Here is a 20,451-nt window from a genome sequence, read left to right as displayed (position 1 = left end):
AAGTAGCGGGGTTGATGGTCAAGGAATGGGAGATGTTAGGAGCAGTTAGTGAGTGGAACCCTAAATTGGGACGTCAAAAAGTAACTTTTGAAAATATCCGAGTGACATCCACTATATTAGACAGAATCAAAGAGGCCCAGACTGAGGATCCAATGTTGCAAAAGTGAAGGGATAAGGGGGAAAAAGGAGAACTGCCTGATTCAGTGTAAGTCTTAAAGGAATTTTGAAGTATCGGAATCGGGTAGTGGTGCCTAATGATGAAAATTTGAAAAGGGAGATTCTAGATGAAATCCATCGATTGAAACACACGATCTATCCTGGTAATAATAAGATGTATCATGACTTACGACGGTTGTACTGGTGGGATAAGATGAAGAGGGAGATTGCTCAATAGATACAAACATGTCTGGTTTGCCAGCAAGTCAAGACTGAACACCAAAAATTCTCTGGACTGTTACAACCTCTGGAGATACCTGAATGGAAGTGGGAAAATATTACGATGGATTTTGTCTCTGAATTGCCAAAGACTCAGAAAGAACATGATGCCGTTTGGATGATCGTTGATCGGTTAACCAAATCGACCCATTTCTTACATATGAATATGAAGGATTCCATGGACAAGTTGGCTCGATTGTACATGGAGGAAATTGTGAGGTTACATGGGGTTCCAGTGAGTATAGTTTCAAACCAAAATTCTCATTTTGTATCGAGGTTTTGGCAAAAATTTCAGGAGAACTTGGGGACCAAACTCAATTTTAGTACCACTTATCAGCCCCAGACGGATGGATAGTCGGAGCGAACAATTCAAACCCTCAAAAATATGTTACGGACTTGTATTCTGGACTTTGGGGGTAATTGGGGTCAACATATGACTTTAGTAGAGTTCGCCTATAATAACAGTTACCATTCGTCCATTCAAATGGCACCGTATGAACCTCTCTACGGACGAAAGTGTCGTTCGCCCATTTATTGGGATGATGTAGGGAAAAGAAAGGTTTTAGATCCAACAACCATTTTTTGGATGGAGGATGCACAAGAAAAGATTAGGTTGATCCGTCAAAGACTCCAAACAGTTCAAAGCCTGCAAAAGAGCTACGCGGATAACCGAAGGAAAGATTTGGAGTTAGAAATTAGAGACCGTGTTTTTCTTAAGATCACGCCACTACGAAGTGTCACTGTGGGTAGAGGAAAGAAACTTCAACCAAGATTCGTAGGATCTTATACGATTCTCCAACGAGTTGGGAAGTAGCGTACCGACTCGAGCTGCCACCAAGTTTATCCCGAATTCATGACGTCTTCCATGTCTTAATGCTTAAAAATTACTATCCTGATCCAACCCACATTGTACAATCGGAGGAAATTGAGATAGATGAAACCCTCACCTACGAAGAGAGACCTGTACGATTACTCGATCGAAAGATTAAGGAACTGAGGAATAAACAAATTCCCTTAGTGAAGGTTTTGTAGAGTAATCATGGAATAGAAGAGGCAACTTGGGAGGTGGAGGAGGAGATGCAAAAGAAACACCCTAAGCTGTTTAGTAACCCAGGTGAGCAATTTCGAGAACGAAATTCTTTAAAGGGGAGAGAGTGTGAGAACCCAGAAAAAAAATTTATTTTTTGGCATTATTTTATTTCTTTGCACACGTTTTCTATATTTTGTTTATTATAGTAAATTTATAGATATTTTCATAAGTAAATATAGTTTTTAAATCATTTTTCTAGTATAAGTTAGTTCATGAGAAATTTGGAGTGCATATTGGACGTGAGACCTGCTAGTGCGTTAAGTAAGAGAAATTCGGCCAATTAGATTAAGTTGTGCATAAAGGGGGTTAATTACTAGGTGTTAGGAGATAATTAGAAGTTACCTAAATGGATTAACCATGGGGAGACAAGAAGATAACTTTAAAGTATAAAAGGTGCCACGTGTCCTTTTCTTATTCGAAATTGGACTTGCCTAACTTTCTTACCTTTACTAAAAGATCAATTTTGACCCAAATCATCTTCATTTTTTACCCTTCTTGGCCGAACCTCTTACGGAGAGAAAAGAGAGTGAGTTTCAACTTTTGGCTTCCAATTCTTGCTTATATCTTGCAATCTAACCGATTAAATCTTGAATTTGCCCACAAAAGTGACTTGCTAAGGAAGATTAAAGGTTTTGGTGGAGTTGTTTTGGAGGAGAAACCCCTAAGCTACTACATTTCTTGAGGAGTTAAGGTATTTTGCTTGGAAACTCACTCTTTGTTCCTAATAATGGTAAATTAGTGATTTATGGTGGCTACATAGGTTATTTTATGGAAGATTTCATGGATTAAAGTGGAGTTAGCTAAATTTCTGATTTTTTTGAAAATTTTTCTGTTTTCATATGATGGTTATGGTTGATCTTGGATTGATAGCTCTAAATTGTGTTAAATGGAGCCTTTGTGCGTTAATTGCGGTTATTTGCGAAAAATTTCAACTTGTGCGAAAAATTTCAAATTTAGGGTTTCTAATTAGGGCTTTTCTATGGTTGGTTGTTGAGTTTCTAATTGGCTAGGATTGAGGGGTATTGTGACCCTAATGAAGTGTGTTGAATGGCCTATAAATTGTTAGTGTGCTTGTGGTTGTTTTGGATGAATTTAAATGGTTGTTTGTAGGATGGAAAATCTGAAATTTTAGGGAAAATGCTGTTCAAATGTTTAAGATATTGGATTCTTGTGAGTTTAGGTTGAGGTTGGATAGAAATGAAAGGTTTTGGAATTTGTTTCTACTTTTAGTCCTAAATGTTATGTATTTTCCATTCCAAACTATATTTGGTTTTGCCTTAATAATTCATTTAAGAGGTATTCGACTCGTGTCCGAATCTCAATTGTGCTTTCTTGATTGTTATAGGGCGTGCCGGTGATCCGAAACTTACGTCGGGCGAAAACTTGTGAAATTGCTTTGTTTGACTTGGTGAGTGTACTACTCACATGATTGTTATTCTGTGGTTTTATTGTACTTGAAATCTATGATTGGACTACTTGTGATTACTGTTTATGCTAGATGAGACGAGAGTGTACTTTACCACTCTTGTACTCTATGACTTATTTGCCCGTTTACTGTATCACTTGGAATTCTCTTATTTGTACTTGATTTGGTATCGTTTGGACGTGTATCCAACGACTTTTACTATTAACTCTGAGGTCAACCTCACTGGTAGTCAATTGACTCGAGCCAGCAAGGGGTTGGTCGAGGGAAATTGACAAGCCATAGGGACTGTTTTGGGGATCTTTGGGTATGAGACTCTTGATTCCGGTATACTAGAGTATTACCATTTCTGTTCTGATTGGTGTTCGGACTCGGTAAGGGGTATGTGTGGTGGACGAAAATCGGAGTAAAGTGGAGTCTACGGTAATGGTTACTCTTAAGCGTTGACGGAGAGTTAACGAGGTGAGATCAAGTACGGCAAAAGAGGAAGAGGGCTCTTGAGAGCCGTCCGTATCCTTTTACTCTCTAAATAATGTATGATGGTTGTTCCTGCTTATTTGATGAATGTATTTGACATAAGTAGTATTGTATTTTGGTAATCCTTGAATGCTTGAGTGACAGTACCTCATTGGGCGAAAGCTCACCCCGTTAACTTTGTTTTCCTTACAGGAACCCATCTTTTGGACCAATGACCATTTTGAAGAATGAATAGAGCTAGTATAAATACTCTTTTGTATAGCTCATCAGGAGTTGGAAAACCCCAAATGTACCTTGATCCCAATATTTCTCTTTTGATTTGTAAATTACCAACATATGTATATAAAACTGTTTAATCATGTTCATGCATTATATTTGATTTGGAAATGTTCATTCTCTAGAGTTATATAACGTTATCTGTCTTCGATTGGGTTCCGACTGGATTGTGACGTGGCAGTCACTATTCACTTTCAGTTTCGATTTGCGTTTTTCTGCTTTGTGATTGTTGAATCGTTTAGGAGCACTAATATCTATATTTCAGAACGTTTTAGTTTGTGTATTACCGTCTTAGTAGTTCTGGCGAGAGTTGGGCAGGCAGTTCGCTAACCCCTTTGGTACGCCTTAGGAGAAGGTGAGACTATCACAAAAGTAAATCAATAGATATACTATAGCACAAATACCATAATGTTGACATTATAATCATTGCCACAAAATAGCATTTGCATCGTTTCAACAGTCATAGAAGTTTGCTGATCATCGATTATTTTATTACCAACAAAGAAGATAGAATTGGAGGACATAGTTATATTTGGAGCAGAGGGTATATCACTTGCCATTCTTAACAATATAGGAAACCTCCATCTTTTCCCTTTCTACCAAGTCAAGACATCAAAATTGGCAGATGCATCACAAGCATTCCTACTTTTTGCTAGACTAGGAGGTATAAACCGCGCTTTGCATGATAGAGATAGGAGGTTGTATGCCCAGTATAGGATTAATAGTTGGGAATGGTATATGAGAAAAATGTGTATTAATTTAAACCTTAGGAAAACTAAGTGGAAACAATATATGAACCAAATATAGACGGTGAAAAAATCGAATGTATGCTTAACCACTTATAAATTACGTATTTTGGTAATTATGAACTAAGCATTAATCTATGACAGATCCTATTATGACATGAAAATATTAGTACTCAAGTCCAAAAATGAATAATACCAAAGGATTTCATTTGAACTAAAGAAAAAAAGGTAAATTAAATTATAGTCATTCTTTTATAGTGTGATATCAGGTATCTTTCGTTTGATTTTAGCATTTATACTTGAATATTGATGTAGCTAGAAAATGTAAATACAATTTAGAGCTGTAAAAAAGGATTAAGGAAAATAATTCACTAAAACAAAGATGCACTAATAAAAGAAAGCCTTCAGTTATTGTTAGACATGAATTTTGTTGCACAAGATACTTTAAAAAAATAGCAAGCACCATGAAAGTGTTGAACCCTCTATTGATGATGACGAGGAACAAACGCCTAAATAAGTGCAAACACCACTTTCGAGGTTGAACTACTATAATTGGGACGAGATTTATCACATGAAAGGATACATTGAAAATATGGTTACTCTACCACTCCGCGCAATAAAGGCAAGAGACGTGTTGATGGGTGATATTCAAATTTTAAGAATTTTTCTTGTCAAACCTCCCGTTTTATTATCATTCAAGTTCATGTGTTAATTATTATATCAATTTATAGTTCAATGTTGCATTATTTATTGTTATTTAAATTAATATTAAAACTAAAAAATTAAAAAAAAGATGACTTGATCAAATTTTATTTTCGTTTAATAGCAATCACCATTTATGAAATTAACACAATTCTTGTATGTAAATTAACTTTTACAATTCCATGGTTAGGGTTTTAATGTTAGGGTTTAGGGATTTCGGTTTTAGGGATAGGGTTAGGTTAAAAAAATTAAAAGGAATCACCGTGTACTTGTTAACTTATCTCATCAAGTGAGCATTGAAGCCTTTTAAAAATTTTTTTTTTCACCTCTCATGAAGCCTTTTCCAAAAAAAAAAAAACCGCTCACCCTTAACTTCGTTGCCGAAAAAAATAGAAATTTAAAACATTTTTTAATGAAGCCTCCATTACCATTTGCGATGACCCTTAATATAGAATATACTCCCGTTTTACACCACTTTTGTGATATTTTTGAATTTTAACAATATTCCAAGAAATTTGCCTAAACTTGGCATTAGACCCCATCAATTTGCATAAACGATTATTCTAATCAATTATTTCATGTTACCAGAGACAGGCCATCAATGTCCATAACTAACAAAACAAAAAGCTTATATTTTTCATGTAAAAACATGAATATGGCATTTTTCCCAAGGACTAAATTTTCTCATACTCAACCTTACCATAATTTAGCAGGGAACTCATTATTCTTGCCTAAAATCTAACAAAAATACCTTTGGCAGGTAATGTAGGTAGGTTATACAGTGTATTGCTGGCATAATAAATCTTTGATAACTTAACAAAATTGTAAACCCGCTAATAAGTATTCATTAGCTAAAATGAGTCTCACTTTAAAAATACTCCAGAATATTCATTTTTTTACATGAATGTACCTTGGCTCTGCATTTTTCAATAACTATTGCAATAGCAAAATGATAAAAAATGTCTTACACAAAGCTCCTCTCATCTGATTTAAATAAAAAAAGCAATAAATTCATTAAGATTAAATCTAACTTTTGGAAAATAAAAATTTTTCAAAAAGAAAAATGAAGGAGAAGAAACCTCACTGGAAATGAAACCAAGTAAGGTCAAGTCTTCAACGATGGAAGTAAGTGTACCACCATGATCCTGAAAGTAAGATGAACAGACAACCTTTTCAGCAATTAAATAAGGGTTATATTCTCCGTTTTAAGGATTAAAGTACCAAGGAAAATCTATCTTCTTTTTTCCCCCAAAGATTTTCTTAGCATATAAAATAATATAATAGGAGAGTGAAAAATGTCTAAAAAGAAATCTTTGGAAAAACAACTACAAAAAACCACCTCCAACCATCCTAACCATTCCACTGTAATTTGAACTCTGCATCTTAATAAAAAGTTTCGTCCTTACAAAGCAAGTGAAGTTGGAGTTAACATCTTTAAAAGCCTCCTTAATTGCAACATTACCAAATCTAATCAATGGTGAAGTCAAATGAGAAAATGGCTCCAACATTTACGAATAGTGAAACTTAATCCATATGGGAAAAAGAGACTTTATATAAAAGAAACCCTAAAATTAGTACAAAATATCCAAATCGTACTCACTCTAGAAGAACAAAACAGCTAATTTGGAAGCCCCCCTTTGCAAAATTGTTCAAAGATTGCTGCAAGATTACTCTCGTAAGAGGGATAATGAAACATTATAAGTACAAATGTTTGGAACACATATACTACTGGTAACATTTAAGTGGAAATTGAAATCTGGTGATCTTTGCAAGCTAGCAAGAAAAATAAAAATCAAGGGGAAAGGAAAAATCACCGGTAAACGTTAAAAGAAACAAAACCAGATTCGATGATGACCTTAAATCAAGTAATGAGACTCCACCACTTCACAAGAAGTACATTTTCCACCTACAAATGTGCACTTGTGGTGGTTCTTCAATCATCTGTAGGTTTTGAAGTTTCAAGAGATTCTAAGGAAATATGTTAGCAATTGAAGGAAAGAATGAGAAGAAAGAGAAGAATTTGGAATTAAAAAAAAAGGAACACGAAATGGGAAAGAGAAAGGAAGGATGTGATGAGAGTTTGGAGATTTGGAGAGAGAAAAATATAGGAGAGGGAGAGTGGTAGAGGTATCAAGAGGTGTTTTGTGCTTGCCTTAGTTTTTTAAAGAGATATTGAAATCACATCGCATCATGTGAAGAACATAAGGCTTTTTAAATAAAAGGGAGGGACCCACGTGTGCGGCATGTGGGAGGACTACGAAGGATTTGGTTGAATCGAGTTGCCACTTTATCTACTTACGTTGATAAAACATCTAAATTTGATTTTTTAATGGAGACTTGTTAATTTCACTAACATGCATCTAAAATTTTTCCTTATTGGTAAGAATATTGATTCCAAGTTTCTTAACATTCTCCTCAATAGAAGAACTATAAATTTCCTTATGTTTCCATTTTACTAGCTGCCTTGTTAGTTTTTTAGCATGGGATGAGATGTAAGCATCAACATATTCATAGTAAAATTCATAAATAAGCTCTTTAATCTCAGCAATAAACCTAGGAGTTTCATTCTCACCATAAATAACTAAAAAAGCATGATGAATAAGAACAATTTTATACCTTGGATCAATAATTTTTTGACCAGATTTTTGTAAATCTGTAGTTATACTAACCTGCTAGCACCTTTCAATACAGATTCCAACTTTGTTTTTTCAAATTGAAAAAAAAATTAAAAAAATCTTTTTCCCTCACACAAGCACATTAATTAAAAATATTACAATACTGAATATTTTTCTAAAATCATCCCACCCTGAAATTAACCAGGCAATCCCAACTTTAACTAATATTTCATAAAAAATGAAACCTCAAAACTCAAATAACATTCTTAAATCACATTTTTTCGCACATACACAATGATTAACAATATTACAATAATAAATATTTTTCTAAAAAGTCCCGAAAATAACCACGAAATCTCAACTTTAATCACTATTTCCCAAATAGAAAATATAAAAAATCACGCCAAATCTCAAACTCGTGAAAGTTAACTAAAAGAAATATTACAATACAAATATCATACAATATGATGCTACAGTACAGTACAATACAATACAACAGTACAATACAATTAGCTAATCCACCACTAGCTCCCTCTCTACTTCCTACTTTCGACTGTCTCCAGTCTCCACTTTTTTCCTATCTGAAACTATACTTGAGTACTAAACCCTAATGATTTAAATACTCTTTCACGCACAAAACACACATACGCACGCGCACGCGCACGCGCACGCACATCGCTGCTGTCTTTCTCCGCAACTCTCTCAATCTAAACCCTAGAAAATCAGCAGCTTCAAGATTGGAATCTCATTTTCTAGGGTTTAGCAGTTACCACCTCGATCATCGTCGTCATCAGTATATACGAAATAAAATTTTTGGATATATTTTCGACACTTGTATCAGTAATAATCATTTTGGTTTCTCGAGGGAAATGGATCTTCAGAATTTGGCTATAATTCTCCGTGGTGCGCTTAGTCCCAATCCTGATGAACGTAAAGCTGCCGAGGAGAGCTTGAATCAAGTAATTTATTAATTAGCTGCTTTTTTTTTGGAATCATGATTGAATTGTTCGTTTTTTAATCTGATTCTCCCTTCGATGGATTTAATGCTTATAATTTCGCGGAATTGGATTAGACGTTGATAATTTCTGCTATTCTTGTTACCACATTTTAATTGGTTTTTTCTCTAGAATTTTATGTGATGAATAGTTGTGTTGGAATCGTGTTTTCTAGCATTTAGCTGTAGTTAGAGTCCTGGTTTTATGTGTATGAATTTGTTTTTGTGTTTTAATTCGTGTTTCGGAAATGTTGTTTCAGTTTCAGTACACGCCTCAGCATTTAGTGAGGCTGTTGCAGATTATAGTAGATGGAAACTGCGATATGGCAGTAAGACAAGTGGCAAGTATTCATTTTAAAAATTTCATAGCGAGAAACTGGGCCCCACATGACCCTGGTAAGTAACACGGGGTTTATTAGTATCTGATTTGCCTTGTGCTGGTCTATTTATACTTGCAAGTGCGGATGTTTGTAAATTTGAGTCTTTTATGTTTAATCATGAGATACTTTTTGTGGTGTGGTATTCCTTATACTTGGATTGTATGTGTATGGTGCAATTTAGAGATGAAAAAGTTGAGAAAATATGTAGGTGAGCAATCGAAGATCTTGCCAAGTGATAAGGATGTGGTGAGGCAGAATATTCTGAATTTCATTGCTCAAGTTCCCCAGTTGTTAAGGTAAGCATTCATGTGTTTAGGTGCAGCACTTATGCACTAGATACTCTGATCCTCTTTATAGGGTGCCCATATGATCGCAGATTGAGTTATAGCTAAGTTTTTTTTTTTGAAAGGGGTCATAGTAGTGCATTTTCTTGGTATTGGTTGTGTTTGAATAAGGATGAAAAGAATAAGAAAGAAGAGGTACCATGAAGGTTGGATGAAAGAATCATAATTTTGTTGAGTTGGTTAGCATTTTTTTATTTTTCTGAATTTATTCAAGAAATATTGGGAGTGTTCTGTCCTTAGTTGTCTTGTTACTAGGAAAACACCTGTAAGTGAGAAAATTACAACAATTGCTACAAACAAAATGTTTCTACAAAAATTGTATTGTTGAAGTGACATGATAAATTCATGGTTAACTTCACTCAGACCAGTGTCCGTCTTGCAATTATAGTGTTAGTAAATTGTGCTTGTAAAGGTTCATGATGTAGGCTGTTTAGTTTTTGCTATATAATTTTTTCGTGGTGATGGGACTGGAAACAATCACACAAATTTTTTTTAACCATATTTCGGCTACAGTCCTTTCCTATACAGTCTTGCTTATTTAAAAATGGGGTTGAGTTAAGCTGATTGGTGAGATGGCTGATGATGTCATTATTAGTACATACATGTAAAACCAAATTACTTCTTTTTTTTTTCCTGTTCTTATGTAAGCAAGCCTAATAGGCTTTTTCCAACCTAGATTATCCCAGTTCTTGAAATCATCTTTGAAATTGGAAAATAACTTTCCTCTAACTTAACTCTGCCTCTCTCTCTCTCTCTCTCTCTCTCTCTCTCCCCCTCTAAAAATAAATAGAGTACAGCTGGGTGAGTGCCTGAAGACAATAATACATGCTGATTACCCAGAGCAATGGCCAGCCTTATTGCATTGGGTGAAACTCAATTTGCAGGATCAGCAAGTTTTTGGTGCTTTATTCGTGCTAAGGATCCTTGCTAGGAAATACGAGTAAGTCTGGACTTAAAAAAAATATCATTCATCTACAGCTTATGTTTTTGCTTATTTCTGTGGATCATCCTTTTTGGAATGTCTTTTTGTGTCTGTCTATCTATTGATTTTGGGGAAGTCTGTCTATTGAAATATGGGAATGTATCATAGTATAATGTTGCTGGAAGACCATATGGAACATGCATTATAGGGCATTTTCCTTAGTTCAAATTCTGTTAGATAACTGGCTGAACTTCCTAATTACTTCTCTATTGGTTTCACTTTGTACACTCAGGTCTTCATGGAATAATCTTTCTCAACACAAAAGGGGATATAACGTGTATAGGTACATGCACATATCTGTTCGTGAGGGGAGGGGGAATGGCATGCATGTCTGTAGTTTGTTGGTGTACACATGATTTCTTAATCTTTAATGCATTTTCATACCAACCACAAGAAAAGACTTCAAAAAATAGCAATTGTTTGTGTAGATCTTATCCGGCATATGTGAAGGAACTTGTGATTTCTAATGCCCTTTGGCTATCTGATGTTTACAAAGAGCATCATATTTACATGGAATGCAAATAAAGGTAGTAATTTTGCCAATTTTGTCGTCCTGTATGAAGTTTTGTTTGGGGGTGGGAACCTTTCGACAGGTATGTCTAAATGGAAATTGACAACCAGTGATCCCAATAGAAGGGATTAGAGGATGCACTGAGGGTAGTGAAACATATCATGGCTTGAAGTTTTAACTGAAATAGCTTGGAGACCTAAATTGGGAGCACCAATATGTGGATGGTTTAACATGGTACTCTACCCATTTTCAGAGCTGAATTACAGCATTACATCGCGACTAGTTGGGTTGCGTAATCTACCCATTTTCAGAGCTAAATTACAGCATTACATCGCGAGTAGTTGGGTTGCATATGTGGAGTGTAGGATTGATCTTGTTTTGCAAAATTGAAGTTTACAAGACGACAAAACTTTTATCTTTTTTATTTTTTGAACGTGACTGTTACTACAACAATGGTTCAATTAGATGCTTAACTTTCAAAATGTGGTACTGTCTCTCTTATCTCAACAAGTATGAAAAAATTTACATAGTTCCTGTTTGTTGTTTACAGGTTTAAATCAGATGAAGAGAGAACACCAGTTTACCACATCGTTGATGAAACATTTCCTCCTCTCCTCAATATCTTCAACAGACTTGTTCAGATTACAAATCCTTCAATTGAAGTAGCAGATTTGATCAAGCTTATCTGCAAAATATTTTGGTCCTGTATATATGTATGTTATGTTACTAAAATTTCATAGCTTGACATTGGTTGCTCTTTCATCTAGCAGATGGACAAAATGCCTTACGTATGAAGGCCTTTTTGCCTCTCATCAAATAGTTAGACCAACTCTGTCTTGTGATTGGTTAAAGGTCACCATACCTGCAGTTGTTTTAGAAAGCAAGATTCATGAACGGCCATTTTTTAATGCTAATAGCTCTTCCAAAGACAAATCCTCCCCTTGTTTTACATTTTGACTATACCAAATGTTTGTGTTTTTATTTCATTTTGTATCCTTTTACTTTTGTTGATTATGCAGTATGACTAGATGTTGGAAATGTATTAATGTACCTTTATGTGTCATGCCTCTATGTCTGTATGTTCAACAGATTAGGTTTCATGAAGTGTGCTTCTGTATTCTTCAATATCTGCTCATTTAGGAATAGTGCTGATTTTAGGATTCATCTGCCTGGATTATTTCAGTGGTTTTTCTCATAATTGTAGAGTTGCTTTAACTACTAAGGAATAATTAAATTCTCAAGCTTGGACCAAAGTGATTATCATCCAAAGCAGCAGAGCTCAAATTTTTGTGAGTAAAATTTTTTCTTGTGATAAACTTATCTTGGTACTTTTGTTGTTACAGTTGGAGATTCCCAAACAATTATTTGATCCAAATGTGTTCAATGCCTGGATGGTTCTATTTCTAAATATATTAGAGAGACCTGTCCCATTAGAAGGGCAGCCTGTTGATCCAGAGGTGCGGAAATCATGGGGATGGTGGAAAGTGAAGAAGTGGACAGTTCACATACTGAATCGACTTTACACGCGGTTGGTTGATAGCATTGCTCTTGTTTTATCAGTTATCACCTTGTATCATTATTTTTTAACTCCTTTTTGTTTTCTTTTTATTTCTTTTTAAAATGTATTTGGGGCCTTTCCCTGTTGTAGGTTTGGGGACTTGAAACTTCAGAATCCTGATAACAAAGTATTTGCCCAAATGTTTCAGAAGAATTATGCAGGAAAAATTTTGGAGTGCCATCTAAATCTGTTGAATGTTATTCGTGTTGGAGGCTATTTGCCTGACCGAGTGATAAATCTTATTTTGCAATACTTGAGCAACAGGTTGGTGTAATGCACTTCTGACTCATTCTCCACTTATTAGATACTGTTTTTGTGGTGCAGTGTGAATCACTTGGTTATATTGTTCTACTTCTTTTCTTTTATGGACTTTACATTTCATTTATTTTTGTTGTGGAAATGTAAAGGAAGCTATTAAGTCTTGATAGCTTGTACCTATAACTTTAAGTCAGTTTCAATAATTGGAAGTTTGAGGATTTAACTATTCAGTCTGCCCCTTTCTGGTTCATGATTTTTTTATTGAAATTTTGCAGTATTTCAAGGAGTAATATGTATAACCTTCTCCAACCAAGGCTGGATGTGGTTCTATTTGAGATTATTTTTCCACTCATGTGCTTCAGTGATGCTGATCAAAAGCTTTGGGATGAAGACCCACATGAGTATGTGAGAAAGGGTTATGGTAAGTGATTGGAATTGGGTCTGACTCCGTTAGTGCTGGTATTTGTGGCTTTGCATCTGAGCTTTGGTGAATACATAATTTTTCTCTATTCTTTGCTAGACATAATTGAGGATTTATATAGTCCTAGAACTGCTGCAATGGATTTTGTGAGCGAGTTGGTGAGGAAGCGTGGTAAAGAGAACCTTCAGAAGTTTATTCTCTTTATTGTGGAGATTTTTAATAGGTACACTGTCTGCTTGGTGGACGTTATTTTGTATTCCTTGAATTGTAAGATGACATAATGTAGCTTATTTTGTATTCTTGTTTCATTATCTTGTTATTCTAGATATAATGAGGCTGTCCCAGAATACAAGCCCTTTAGGCAGAAAGATGGTGCCCTTCTTGCTATTGGAGCTCTATGTGATAGGCTTAAACAAACTGAACCGTACAAGTCGGAGCTTGAGCGCATGCTTGTACAGCATGTTTTCCCTGAATTCAGTAGTCCTGCTGGTCATCTTAGAGCTAAGGTGTGTTTTTATTCTTTTGGCCCATTATTGACCATATGGCCATTCTGTACAATCTTTTTTTAGTACAATGTCTTTCCTCATTTATGTTGCTTGTATTAGACCCAAAAAAAAAAAAGAACTAATGTTTTCCCTGAATTCAGTAGTCCTGCTGGTCATCTTAGAGCTAAGGTGTGTTTTTATTCTTTTGGCCTTTTATTGACCATATGGCCATTCTGTACAATCTTTTTTTAGTACAATGTCTTTCCTCATTTATGTTGCTTGTATTAGACCCAAAAAAAAAACAAAGAACTAATTTTTCTGTCTGGCTTTCTATAATGCTTCCTAGTAGTGAAAAATGTCTGTTGTATTGATGTTTTCCTCGTTTTATGAGCGTATGTCATTTTACCTAGTTTGAGAAACTGTAATTTTCATTACTATATTTAGTTCTAATGTATTTTTTCACTAAAAACCTAATCTGAAGGTTTTGAGGTCCAGACTTTTGTTCGATTAATACAATTCTTGGGGAAAATCATTGTTATTTGTTTGTTTCTTATGTCTGTAGGTAAGTTTGAGTTGTTATGCATGTTTATTTGATCTCTTTACTTATTGCTTTGTTCATGGTTTGGAATGTTAGGCAGCTTGGGTTGCTGGACAATATGCTCATGTTAACTTCTCAGACCCAAATAATTTCCGGAATGCTCTGCGCAGTGTTGTTGCTGGAATGCGTGATCCAGAGCTCCCTGTTCGTGTTGATTCTGTTTTTGCTTTGCGTTCCTTTGTTGAAGCCTGCAAAGGTTAAACTTTCTGAGTTCCTATTTCTCTTAAAAGTCTTGTATTGATTTTCTTGGCGAGGAGATAATTTATCTTCTTGTTCAGATTTGGATGAGATTCGACCAATTCTTCCACAATTACTAGATGGTATGTGGTCTATATATAACATTTACTTTCTTTAGCTGTCATTTTTACTATTATATTTCACGTTATCAACAAATCCTTTTTTTACAGAATTTTTCAAACTTATGAATGAAGTAGAAAATGAAGATCTTGTATTTACATTGGAGACTATTGTGGACAAATTTGGAGAAGAGATGGCTCCTTATGCTCTTGGATTGTGCCAGAATCTGGTAACACTTGATTGCTTGTGTATGTGAAACTAATTGGTCAGTGATCTTATTTCTGTAAAGCACACTTGAATTTTGCAGGCTGCTGCCTTTTGGAAGTGTTTGAATACTGCTGAAGCAGATGATGAGGCTGATGACCCTGGTGCATTGGCTGCAGTTGGTTGTCTTCGCGCCATAAGCACAATTCTTGAGTCTGTCAGCAGCCTTCCTCACCTTTTTGTGCAGATTGAGCCAACTTTACTCCCAATTATGCGTAGGATGTTGACAACTGATGGACAAGGTACTTGTGCTTCTGTTTGGGTATTTGTTCTAAATTTCCATGCCAATATGCTGTGTGGTTGACCAGGAAAATTCAGGAAAAGTACTGTGGACTGAATTGTCATGCTTAGAATTGTTTTCTGTTAGCAAATATTAACCAGTTATTGGTGCTTAAATTCTAGAGACATGAATTTAAAGTGTTAACATACTTGGCACAGGGAAAGAACTTACAAAGAAGTAACTATATAGTTCTTTTTTTTTTCCCCTAAATTCCTAGTTATGAACTGCATTCACATTGAAATTTATCAAGCTGCCGGAGTTTGTGGCAGCAGAAAGGCACAAAGCTGGAAAGGAAGATAATTTAAGAAACAAAGAGTACGGGACACATTTTATATCATTTGTAGATGATATGTTACTTTTTAATTGCTGCTGTCCTTTTGATCTAAACTACGTGAAATTAGCATTTAGATGCAATTATCTATGATGTTTGATCTTGAAATGTCTCATGTTGGTCATCTTTGGTGCTAATTATTGTTGGCTTGCTCACTAATAAGTCATCTTCTCCTTCTATGGAAGACTTTGTGACTGATAAGCTTTTTTGCTCTTTTTTCGCAGAGGTCTTTGAGGAGGTACTGGAGATTGTGTCATACATGACCTTTTTCTCGCCAACAATATCCATGGATATGTGGAGTCTTTGGCCATTAATGATGGAAGCACTTGCTGACTGGGCCATTGATTTCTTTCCAAGTATGTATGATAAATTATTCATCTCATCTTATTGGAGAAAAGAGCACTTTTTTAAGCCGCCATGCTGTATGTTTTTCTTTTCTTTCCAGTTTCGGTTGGCTTTTTTAAGCCCTTTTTCTCTAAACATTAAGATTTTTTCATTACCTTCAAGAATAATATAAAAACAGAAATCAGAGGGGTTAAGCTTTTTGCTAGACCTTCACTTTCCTACCTTGGATTGATTAATTGATGGAAGGAGCCTATTGAACTCCGTTCCCTTGTTTAATTTCTGGAGGGTGCATTGTGTTGAAAATTTTATATTCAGGAGTTTCACATCTACTTTTTATCTTTTTGATGGTCTTGTCTCTTCAGCAGCTTACTTGCACCCATTTCATAACATTATGCAGATATATTGGTTCCACTAGACAACTATGTGTCTAGAAGTACAGTACATTTCCTCACATGCAAAGAACCAGACTACCAACAGAGCCTTTGGCATATGATTTCATCTGTGAGTTGAATGTTTCTACCCCAAGTTGGTTAAAGCTGCATTTGGCTAATTGTAAGCAATGAGGTCCTTCGGAAGTGTCATTGGTTCATTCATTGTGCAGATCATGGCAGATAAAAACTTAGAGGATGGTGATATTGAGCCAGCACCTAAGCTCATTCAAGTGGTGTTTCAGAACTGCAGGGGCCAGGTAGATCACTGGGTTGAGCCATATATCAGAATTGCTGTTGAGCGCCTGCGCCGAACAGAGAAACCTTATTTGAAGTGCCTCTTGATTGAAGTGGTATGAATCTATTATTTGTGTTTCATTTGGTTTTGTCTCTGATGTTTGAAAAGAGGTCTGATTTATACATTGCTCATTGTTATTATAGTAGCAGGTCTGGTAAAAGATTATAACTGATTAATTACTATTTATCAGACACATTTGTTATTACTTTCATAATCCTCCATGAACATTTCACCAGTTTGAAAAAATGTGTGCAAGAAATATATTGGTAAGGTCTGCACGTCTAAATTTCTTGTTAGTTGGGGTTGTTGGGTGTGACATTGGTTGGATGGTTCAGCTATTTTTTGTTTGTAATGAAAAAGAAATCAGAGCTTATTTTGGAATTATGATAGGATGCATCATGCTTTCTTGGAATTTTCATTGTTGCACTTTTTGGTTCTTCAGAAGACCTGGAGGGTGCTTTCTTCTAGCAACTCTTCTTTGCAGGGTTAGAGTCCCAAGTCTTTTGGGAAAGGATTTGTGTTCGTAGAAGGTGAAGGATGGATGTTAGGTGTCATAGTAAGCTTATAAATATCAAGTGAGCGTGTGCATGTTTGTTATTCTATCATCATTTTGTTTGCGGGCACTGGTGAATGTATATGTTTATCTGTTTGTCGGATCTTACCAACTGTAAATTGATCTGCACTTTGTTTTATGCGCTGTAGATTGCTGATGCTCTTTACTACAATGCTTCATTGACTCTAAGCATACTGCACAAGCTTGGTGTTGCTTCGGATATTTTTGCCCTTTGGTTCCAAATGTTGCAACAAACTAAAAAGAATGGAGTGCGAGCTAACTTTAAAAGGTAGTATTAGTTTCAAAAAGCTGTACATAAAAACTCAAAATGTACATCTTGTTCTTTCCCTTCCTTTTGCCGGGCTGCTGTAGATAGCGTTTTGTGTGATGTTGCAGGGAACATGATAAGAAGGTATGCTGCTTGGGTATGACATCATTGCTTTCTCTTCCCAATGACCAGTTCCCTGCAGAGGCTTTAGAGCGTGTTTTTAAAGCCACTCTGGAACTTCTAGTTGCATACAAGGAACAATTGGCAGGTTGGTTATCCTGGGCACTCTGCCTTTTTTCTATTGCTACTGCAAGATTTTCTTGTGACAGTTAATCTTTTTGGTTACTACTGTATGATGGTGTCAAATTTTAGTACTACATTTCATTCCCACCTTTTCAATGTGCACAGAAGCAGAAAAGGAGGCGGCTGAAGATAATGATGATATGGATGGCCTGCCAACTGATGATGAGGATGATGATGGTGATGTATCTGACAAGGAAATGGGAATTGATGATGAGGATGGAGATGAGGCTGACAGCATTAAACTTCAAAAGTTGGCAGCTCAGGTGAGACTCTGTTAGGCTTATTGGATTGGCATGTCAAGAAGTTCTAAATTGGAATGATTGCATGCTGATTTAAAAATTTTCTGTTTGCCAGTACTTGCACTTTTAATGCAAATATGATTTTTGAATTTCTGAATCAAAGAATTCTCACTTCTGTTATGTCACCTCCCTTCGAGGTTTTACATCAAGAATTAAGAAAGCAAGATAAGCATTGCATTCTAATTTGTTCTGATGCCTTGCAACCCATACTGGTCATCTCTATTGTTAAAAGATTTGATAGATCCAATAAATTACCGAGTGCCTGGGAAATCTCGTGAGAATGTAAAAATGTTTACAATAAGAATAAAAAGCAGCTGTGAAAGAGTTGACAAAGAATATTTAGTGTTCTCATCCCCATAATCTGTATTTAAATGGTTCTACTTTAAAGGTAGTTTGTGGTACCAAGTTCTGCAGAATGTAGTAGAGTTGTTTCTGTATCATAGATTGAGAGATTTGCTTTGCAGGCCAAGGCTTTTCGCTCAACTGAGGATGATGAGGATGACTCAGATGATGATTTCAGTGATGATGAAGAATTGCAGTCACCCATAGATGACGTAGATCCTTTTGTCTTCTTTGTCGATACAATAAAAGGTAAAATTAGAATTTCTTCTTACATGGATCTTGATATAGATTGAACAACTCTCTAACATGTTCATTCTTCTCTACCCAAAATTTTGATGTAGCCTTGCAAGCATCTGATCCTTTGAGGTTCCAGAACCTGACCCAGACGCTTGATTTCCATTTTCAAGCCCTTGCCAATGGTGTTGCTCAGCATGCTGAGCAGCGAAGAGTGGAAATTGAGAAGGAAAAAATGGAGAAAGCATCTTCAGCTGCAGTGGGCGCCTCATGATTTCGTTTTGTAGAGCCCTGATTGCTGGTATTATGGTTTTGGCGTCTGAGTTCATTGGTCATCATGCAATAATGGTGCCAGAAAATCAAGAGTGAGTTGGAAGCTGTAGAGTTCTCTGGGTTCACTGGTCTTGGTGATCAGTGAGAGTATGAATCCATATTCTGGTCCAAACAAGTGTCTGCATTCCAAAGATGAGCTTAATCGGAACTCGTGATGCTGCTGCCCCTTTTCTCTGAAGCTGTGGGTTTGCGGTAGTCATTATCTGATGAATCGGCTGTTCTATATAAGAATATCGCCTTTTCTCAGGTTATATCCTTTAGGGGGGAGTCTTGTAGTTGTAGAATTTTTATACGGATGGACCAAAAAAAAATTATATATTTTGATTAGTGACCCCTCTGTTCGGCGTAGCAGGAGGGTGAAGTCCATACAGGTTATATTAGTTGTATTGCGGTTGGTCTGAAGAGGTCGGTAGTAGATGTAACCTTATTCATATCCATGTCATTCTTTTCTTATTGTTGAGAGTGCATAAATTTTTGCTTGGCGGTGTAGTTCACATAATGTTGCATCATTGGTCATCTTGTGGGTTGTCGGGAGATTTTGCTTGCGATCCTAATAGGTTTAGAAAACTGTATTCTTTAACATTTGTATCGAAGTGAAGTCTCAATTTTGTCTTTCCTGTAGTGATCTTTCTTGCAGGAGTCCTATTTTTTGTTTTTCCTTTTAGATGAAATTTTTGTACGCATTGGATTGCAAATGTTCAGAGGCTCAGGTTTTGACATTTTGATGTATGATCGAGCTTCAAGGTAGAACTTACCGCTGTTTTAAAACTTGCTGCTAGAAGTACCCGAGTTGAACTCACTAAGAATCCTCGGTCTTGAAATTATATTTTGTCCCGTTTGTCTCGTGTTTATGCAGCTGCCAAGTGTAGGGATGCTCGAGTTACCAATATATCAATACACGCAATAGCTGTATAAACATGGGGCAGTGGATAATTTAGGGACGGGGGATTCTGAGTGAGTTCTCACTACCTTTTTCGCATTTGAATCAGATTCTACGAGCTGGACACTTGATTTAGATATTCATGGACAGAGGATCAAAACCATCGGTGAGCAATTTTCTGTTTATGGTAGTTGGTCGTTGCAATGATGCGGCCCAGGCATCTCATCAGGTTCATGGCCTGATTTATCATCAATTCCAAGTTCCGTTGATACGCAGATGAAAAAATTTGATGAGCTAAAACTTTGAGCATCAAGTCCTTCCATACAAAATTTTGAGGTTCCAGATAAAGTTTGAGCAATTTCTGGGCAGTTGCTCAGCGCTGGATTCTGATGTATATTCCTTCTACGTAATACAAGTTGACGTTTTTGACCAAATAAAGAAAAAAAAAATCTAAGAGATCAATCATCCACGGTTGAAAATTTTGAGAGTTAACCTGAATTATTGTCACAAGTCACCATAAAGTTTTAGTCCGCTATTTATAAAACAGCTTGGCCACCCAGCCTCTAGTTTAGCCATTAAGTTTTATGTTTTTGTTTCTTTATTTCTGTTTAGTTTATGGAGTATTTATGTCCACACCTACTATTTTAGGGCAATTAAAGATAAATATATCAATTGACTTTGTATTTTCCTTTCTCGGTTCC

At 35.9% G+C, this 20,451-nt stretch overlaps 1 protein-coding gene across 1 annotated transcript; it reads left to right on the top strand.

The window, feature by feature from the left end:
• The first annotated feature begins 8,351 nt into the window (after nt 1-8,351).
• Nucleotides 8,352-19,515, top strand: LOC113764729 (importin beta-like SAD2). The gene is made up of 22 exons (XM_027308705.1): nt 8,352-8,723; nt 9,019-9,154; nt 9,347-9,434; nt 10,273-10,422; nt 11,526-11,688; nt 12,319-12,503; nt 12,624-12,797; nt 13,067-13,212; nt 13,312-13,435; nt 13,538-13,718; nt 14,332-14,491; nt 14,574-14,615; nt 14,703-14,821; nt 14,900-15,098; nt 15,692-15,823; nt 16,210-16,313; nt 16,414-16,593; nt 17,241-17,380; nt 17,488-17,627; nt 17,768-17,925; nt 18,426-18,552; nt 18,645-19,515. The coding sequence occupies exons 1-22, from the start codon at nt 8,634-8,636 to the stop codon at nt 18,809-18,811; spliced, it is 3,105 nt and encodes a 1,034-aa protein (XP_027164506.1). The 5' UTR covers nt 8,352-8,633; the 3' UTR covers nt 18,812-19,515.
• The last annotated feature ends 936 nt before the right edge of the window (nt 19,516-20,451 follow it).

This window comes from Coffea eugenioides, chromosome 3 (genome assembly GCF_003713205.1).
Source record: "Coffea eugenioides isolate CCC68of chromosome 3, Ceug_1.0, whole genome shotgun sequence".
NCBI classification, from domain to species: domain Eukaryota; kingdom Viridiplantae; phylum Streptophyta; class Magnoliopsida; order Gentianales; family Rubiaceae; genus Coffea; species Coffea eugenioides.
This window is presented reverse-complemented; position numbering and strand designations above follow the sequence as displayed.

Excerpts from the sequence above, each read along its gene's own strand:
- LOC113764729 (XM_027308705.1), top strand. The coding sequence starts at position 8,634 with ATGGATCTTCAGAATTTGGCTATAATTCTCCGTGGTGCGCTTAGTCCC. Across the intron at positions 11,689-12,318 it reads TATTTTGGTCCTGTATATAT|TTGGAGATTCCCAAACAATT; the intron begins GTATGTTATGTT and ends TTGTTGTTACAG. Across the intron at positions 14,616-14,702 it reads TCTTCCACAATTACTAGATG|AATTTTTCAAACTTATGAAT; the intron begins GTATGTGGTCTA and ends CTTTTTTTACAG.